Below are 6993 nucleotides of genomic sequence, written 5' to 3'. Positions count from 1 at the left end.
TGTTGCTGTACAATTTGATGAGCAATGAACGCAGCTGGCACGTTTAAAGCTAACAACAAATACCTGAGTGGCAAAGGTTTGAAGGCTTTATTCGGAATAAAGCAATCTTTAGATAAAGCCACCGCCTCATTACCTGTTAGAAACAAACTTTTCGATGCATGTGTCAAACCTATTCTACTTTATGGCTCAGAAATCTGGGGCGCATTAAAAAGCCCTAAAACCTGTCCCATTGAATCTGTTCACCTTAAATTCTGCAAACAAGCACTAAATGTCCCCAGATCAGCATCAAACCTTGCCACAAGAGCGGAATTAGGGAGGTACCCCATTCAATTGGAAGCCTCCCTGAACGCTATCAAACACTTTCTCAGAATCCGCCAAAACGTGCCAGCTGACAGTCTACAAGCCGACGCCCTATCTTGTCAATTACAACTAGATGCTAGTGGCAACAAGTGCTGGGCGTCCGGTGTTCGTAAGATACTGGAGGAATGCGGTTTTGCCTACATATGGAGATCTCAAGTATCTCTTGGAACAAACCTATCACCATTAACCAACGCCATCAGCCAACGATTAAAGGATATTTACATTCAAACATTTAAAGCCGAAATACATAACGACAACCGGGACAAATCTTTCGGTAACAAATTACGGACCTATAGATTATTCAAGCCTATTTATAAAGAAGAAGAATATCTGATGGTTAACAACACACAACACAGAGTAGCTGTAACTAAACTCCGGATAAGTTGCCACAAGTTACATATAGAAACTGGAAGGCACAACCGCACTCCTCTGCAGCATAGAGTCTGCAAATTTTGTGATCTACAACAGGTAGAAGATGAACAACATTTTATCTTACACTGTAAATTGTACCATAAGGAACGGATTGTGCTTTATGAATATATCAGAAAAGAGTTTCCATATTTTGAACATCTTAATGTAACGGATAAATTTCTATTTTTGATGCGCCTAGATAAACCCTGTATATTAAACATTATTTGTTCCTATATCTACACCTGTACAAAGAAGCGAGAAGATGTCGACCATAATGTTAGCTTAGTACCTTCAATTAGTTAAATTGTATCTTGTTGTCCCTGCATATGTCTGTTATGTCTGTTATCAGTGACCTGTACCTAGCCCGTCGAGGCATGAATGTACAATAAAGGTCTTTCATTCATTCATTGTACATTGTTGCCGAGATATTCTCGGAGATAGGTCCACTTTAGCTTACCGCTACGTAACCCTTACGCGTGCATATACGCCTGAGATTTCGCAATCTTAAAAGTTATTCGGGAGGGTCGAACTTGGTATCGTTGGAAAGGTCCCTTGGTAGGGAATTATAACCCACAAACCGCAAAATTATATTGTACATTGTTGCCGAGATATTCTCGGAGATAGGTCCACTTTAGCTTACCGCTACGTAACCCTTACGCGTGCATATACGCCTGAGATTCCGCAATCTTAAAAGTTATTCGGGAGGGTCGAACTTGGTATCGTTGGAAAGGTCCCTTGGTAGGGAATTATAACCCACAAACCGCAAAATTATATTGTACATTGTTGCCGAGATATTCTCGGAGATAGGTCCACTTTAGCTTAACGCTACGTAACCCTTACGCGTGCATATACGCCTGAGATTCCGCAATCTTAAAAGTTATTCGGGAGGGTCGAACTTGGTATCGTTGGAAAGGTCCCTTGGTAGGGAATTATAACCCACAAACCGCAAAATTATATTGTACATTGTTGCCGAGATATTCTCGGAGATAGGTCCACTTTAGCTTACCGCTACGTAACCCTTACGCGTGCATATACGCCTGAGATTCCGCAATCTTAAAAGTTATTCGGGAGGGTCGAACTTGGTATCGTTGGAAAGGTCCCTTGGTAGGGAATTATAACCCACAAACCGCAAAATTATATTGTACATTGTTGCCGAGATATTCTCGGAGATAGGTCCACTTTACCTTACCGCTACGTAACCCTTACGCGTGCATATACGCCTGAGATTCCGCAATCTTAAAAGTTATTCGGGAGGGTCGAACTTGGTATGGTTGGAAAGATCCCTTGGTAGGGAATTATAACCCACAAACCGCAAAATTATATTGTACATTGTTGCCGAGATATTCTCGGAGATAGGTCCACTTTAGCTTACCGCTACGTAACCCTTACGCGTGCATATACGCCTGAGATTCCGCAATCTTAAAAGTTATTCGGGAGGGCCGAACTTGGTATCGTTGGAAAGGTCCCTTGGTAGGGAATTATAACCCACAAACCGCAAAATTATATTGTACATTGTTGCCGAGATATTCTCGGAGATAGGTCCACTTTAGCTTACCGCTACGTAACCCTTACGCGTGCATATACGCCTGAGATTCCGCAATCTTAAAAGTTATTCGGGAGGGTCGAACTTGGTATCGTTGGAAAGGTCCCTTGGTAGGGAATTATAACCCACAAACCGCAAAATTATATTTAACTTAGTAGTCTACCTGTAGTAAAACAGTATAGTAAGACGGCAAAAAGATGCTATTATGATGAATCAATTTGATTTTAAAATGGATTCCAATGAGTAGTTTGATTTCATTGTAATTATGACATTTTGGTTTGGTGATAACAGCTATTTTCAAAATGAAGTGGTTTGGTGCTGTCCTTGGTGCTGAGGTCACTTCTCAGTGGCTCACCTTGTAGCGACTGTTGTCCTGACAACTGTCAACAAAGGCTTTGGTTGTCCGACTGGAGTCATAGGATGTCAAGTCGACATGGATAGTAGTGTCACCAAAATGGAAGCAGATCAACAGTGGATGTCGTTCGAGGACACAGGAAAATTGTCAGCAGGAGTATGATCGATGTACGAAATAACTGAATGCAGTGTACATTAGACTGTAATCTAATACAAGCTTAGAATAGAACATGGAAAATAGTCATGCCATAATTGAGATGTTAAAAAACGTGGCGCTTAACTCGTTTCCGCCTAGTACTGTAGGGACATCCTCACTAGGTGGCTTTAACAACGCTTACAGTGAGATGGGTAAAGATAAGTTATGACAGTTCGTTCCATGGTACTAGTATATGACCAGCTGCTCTCGCGCCCTCGGTATGGTGTGTATGCCAAAGGGTGTTATACTAGCTACAAACATGTAGATACTGCGATACATGTACAGCTAATGACCTGCAAAATGCCGACAGCAAGAGGGCTAGTTACAGTCAATTGGGTTTGGTTAGGTGAACGGGCTAGTCCATAAGTTTCGGCTGCAGGTTGGGATGTCCAGGGCGACCTGACGCAGGCTGCACTCTCTCCCAGTGGTCCCGACTGGCCCTATGTATAAAAAACATGGCTGATAAATCTGATGCAGTCGCACCTACTAAACAATGTTCTCTGGTAACATCTACATTCATGAATAACATACGTATACTTACGTATGGTGAGTTCTTCATTGACATGAGATGTGGTTCTTTCTAAACAGCAAGGAACCGACAAATTCCTTCTTGGAACTACCTTCCTCTTTCACAATGTACAAACCTGGGCTTAGATTTGGACCAACTGGGAAGCCGGAATTCTAACCTTCGACCTTGTGGCAGAGAAACAGGATTGCTCACAACCAGACTAAACAAAAACATTCTACGAGACCACAAAAGGCCACCAGGACATTGTATAGTATACCCATAAGTATAAGGAGGTTCGCAATTTAAAGTACGCATGCGAAAGGTCAAAGATGAGGGCCCCTGACTTGTAAACAGTTCATGTCTGGACCATCATACATCCCCAGATACCTCCATCAGTTCAGACGTGTTTTGTTTATGTCTCGGGAGACTACACGTTTGACCTGCGCATGTGCAGATGGGTCTGTAAACGGGCTTATAAGCTCGTACTTTGTTCTGTTCGTTCCGAGGACACTGCTCGTCAGGGCCCCTCCCCAGGGGACGTGCTTCTTGCTGCCTTCACCAAGCTTCCCGCCACGTTCAGCACTCAGCTGGAGTAACACAAATATAAATCGTTTGCACGTGACGTCATTTGTACGTCTGTCACTGTATTTGGTGTCTCATTTGCATATCAGTCAAGCGTTAATCACATCTACGCATGTTGGGTTAATACGTCATCCGTATGTCAGTCACCATATTTGGTGTCTCATTTGCATGCCAGTGAATATTAGGTCACGTCTACGCATTATTACGGCGTCCTCCTTATCAATATGAAACATTAATAAGCTTGGACAATTCCTGCTTTCAAATAAGCCCCTTCACACTTCCGAGTACGCATGTGCATGCGCAGCGACAGGAATTGTGGGTAACATGTGCCTGACTTGTAAACAAAACTCGTCTTGACCATTGTCTCGATTTCCATAACAATGTCCAGACGTGCATTTTGTTTATGTCTCAAGGACCTTCACCTTCAGGGACCTTCACCTTTGAAATATTACCCATAATTCCTGTCGCTGCACATGCGTACTCGGAAGTGTGAAAGACCTTATGAATACCTCTTCAGATATAGCCCGGATGTGGTGAGGTTCAAACCCACAGCAGCCGCCGATGTACCTCACTCCCAGCTCATAGGCGGCGCGCGCAAACTTGTGGACGTCAAACCGGGTCAGTTGACGGGGTTCCAGTGCTGTAAAATACATTCACATTAATTGGCTACAGTACATGTAGTAATCCACCAGAGGGCGTACGTAATGTCACTTCTTAAACATTTTGAAACTTTCGGAGTCTACAATGGAGTCTAGGCTTTACGCAAACTTTCCGATTTCGCTCAACGTTGAATAAGTAAAGTTTTCCACGAATCAATAAATAAATACATACAAACTCTGAAGTTTGGGCACGTATTCATACTGTGTTGCGCCATTTCTATTTATTTTGCTTTAGATATATACATTAACTATAATGTAATAATTATGCCTCAGCGAAGACTGACATGCGGTGAGGATGAGTGAGAATAATTATGCTATATGTGTATAGACTCATTAGGACTTTAGATTATGTAAACTGTACCTCTGTTATATATTTTGACTGACCCTTACCTCTTCCCTCATGACCTCAATGAAAAGCGGCCTGTGAACCGATTTGAGGTTTCACGAATAAACAAGGTTCAAACAAACAAACGAAACAAACAAGCAAACTCAAACCAAGTTTGACTGTAAAAACTTGTTAAAAATGACTTCGCTCTAGTTATTTTCTTGGGTCGGTAAGCTCCGAAACGCGTGAAAGTTTATTAATAGCCCGTATTATCTGTCCATTTTTCAATCTTTCCAAATCAGGTCCACTAATCTTTTTAAGGTCCGGTTTTTCTGGACCGGTCCAAGGCATAAAACCGGTTTGGTACCGGTATACCGTACCGGTACCCACCCCTACTATGGGCTAATGGCTTTATTGTGTCCTTTGCTGAATAGACAATTATATCCTACCGAACGGATTCTCCGGCAGCATCGCGTACCCATCATGTTCCATCTCCACCTCCGGACAGTGGAACCCCACCGGCTGGACCATCAGGAACGGGGACAGTCCCTCCTGGTCCAGCGCCTCCTTCATCATCCGTACGGTCTTCAGGCACGTGGTCGGGTCAAACTTACAGTTCACGCCGATCACGTCCGCACCTTTGAGACGGGGAGTAAAACCTCGATTGAAATCTGAACTTTGGCAAATAGAACTGCTCAACTGGTCCAGGGCCTTCTTCATCATCCGTAGGGTCTTCAGGCACGTGGTCGGGTCAAAAAATTCAGTTCACGCTGACCACGTCCACGCGTAAAAACCCTGAACTTTGACATATGTAAATGAATTCCGTGACCAGTTTTATCAGGTTGGTAAAGTCACTGGTTTAGAAGGTTTTTTGTTCACTACCAAGCATTTTACTCATGATCAACTGATATACGGGTTATCTATCGAACAAGCTAGACCCCTTACATCTGAATGGAGATAGATTAACCGCACCACGAAACAACACATGTACAAGACAAAAGCGAAAAGGAACATAGCCCACCGGCCCTGGCCATCCTGACGGCACATTCTCCCGGTGGTACGCCGCTGTTGTCACCGACAGGCCCGGTACGTAGGGTACACGCTACCGGCTTTCCCGTGGACTTCAGCAGCTCAATAGCCCACTCAGCTTCTTCTATGTAGCCTAGAAACTAGAGAAGGCAGATGTTAAGGGAGATACAACTCTTTTTGTAGACAACAGGGAGTTTGAACATATTAAAAAAAAACTCATCATATAAAAGGAATTATCATATAGCCAGATAAAATTGACCAATCAGAAGTACACATTTTTTCATACCTGTTATGACGCTATTACTTGCTTCACTCACCCGGTGGTTTTATTAGATTATAGAAGCAAATGATACATTTAAACCTCGGGGTGGGTCATGAACCATAATTATTCATGGTATATTCTGGTGCTATCCAAATATACCGACGAAAATGGCTGGTATTTAAAGTTGATGTGGAGGGGAATGAGTTGATTTGAACACGTTTTAACATTCCAACATGGCGGACGAAGAATTACGTCATACGTACGTCACTGCATACGTAGTAGAGTGTCGAGACCCACGTGACTTACTTCAGCCAATAGGAAGTCTACATCATGTTCCACGAAAGCCTCCACTTGTTTACTGAACTCCCGCTGTACGGCCTCCTTTCCTTTGCCCTCCGTGTAGGACGGGGTGGGAGACAGCGCGCCGCAAATCAGCACGTCAGACTCCCCCACCACCTCCTCCGCAATGGTACAGGCCTGGCGGTTCAGATCTTTGCACTTGATGAAAAATAGCGGCATAAACAGGGAAGTAATGAAAACTATGTGTGTGGATAAAGCGTGCTACAATAATTAGGATAATGATTTGATTGTCCCTAGAAATGAATAACATATGCAGAAACATTTAAAAGTTAAAAATCATCATCATCACCATCATCGTCATCTTCATAATCATTGTCATCACCATCATCTTCATCTTCATCGTTATCATCATCTTTCTCATTATCTTCATCTTCAACATTAATTATCTTCATCATCATCACCAT

The 6993-nt window shown here is 42.9% G+C and overlaps 1 protein-coding gene across 1 annotated transcript; it reads right to left on the bottom strand.

The window, feature by feature from the left end:
* Positions 1-2419: 2419 nt before the first annotated feature.
* Positions 2420-6748, bottom strand: LOC118408941 (betaine--homocysteine S-methyltransferase 1-like). The gene is made up of 6 exons (XM_035809809.1): positions 6536-6748; positions 5960-6107; positions 5388-5576; positions 4464-4594; positions 3859-3959; positions 2420-3304 (listed from the first exon to the last, which is right to left on the bottom strand). Exons 1-6 carry the CDS (start codon positions 6746-6748, stop codon positions 3220-3222), a joined length of 867 nt encoding a protein of 288 aa, XP_035665702.1. The 3' UTR covers positions 2420-3219.
* Positions 6749-6993: the final 245 nt, after the last annotated feature.

The sequence above is a fragment of the Branchiostoma floridae genome, unplaced genomic scaffold, assembly GCF_000003815.2.
Source record: "Branchiostoma floridae strain S238N-H82 unplaced genomic scaffold, Bfl_VNyyK Sc7u5tJ_543, whole genome shotgun sequence".
In the NCBI taxonomy this organism is placed as follows: domain Eukaryota; kingdom Metazoa; phylum Chordata; class Leptocardii; order Amphioxiformes; family Branchiostomatidae; genus Branchiostoma; species Branchiostoma floridae.
The sequence above is the reverse complement of the archived record's forward strand: the minus strand, read 5'-3'. Positions and strand labels throughout refer to the sequence as shown.

Bases quoted from the DNA above. Each gene is read 5' to 3' on its own strand.
- LOC118408941 (XM_035809809.1), bottom strand. From the start codon at position 6,748: ATGCCGCTATTTTTCATCAAGTGCAAAGATCTGAACCGCCAGGCCTGT. The intron at 6,108-6,535 runs GTAAGTCACGTG...TGCCTTCTCTAG, and splicing joins TAGACTTCCTATTGGCTGAA to TTTCTAGGCTACATAGAAGA. The intron at 5,577-5,959 runs GTGGGCTATGTT...CCCGTCTCAAAG, and splicing joins CGTCAGGATGGCCAGGGCCG to GTGCGGACGTGATCGGCGTG.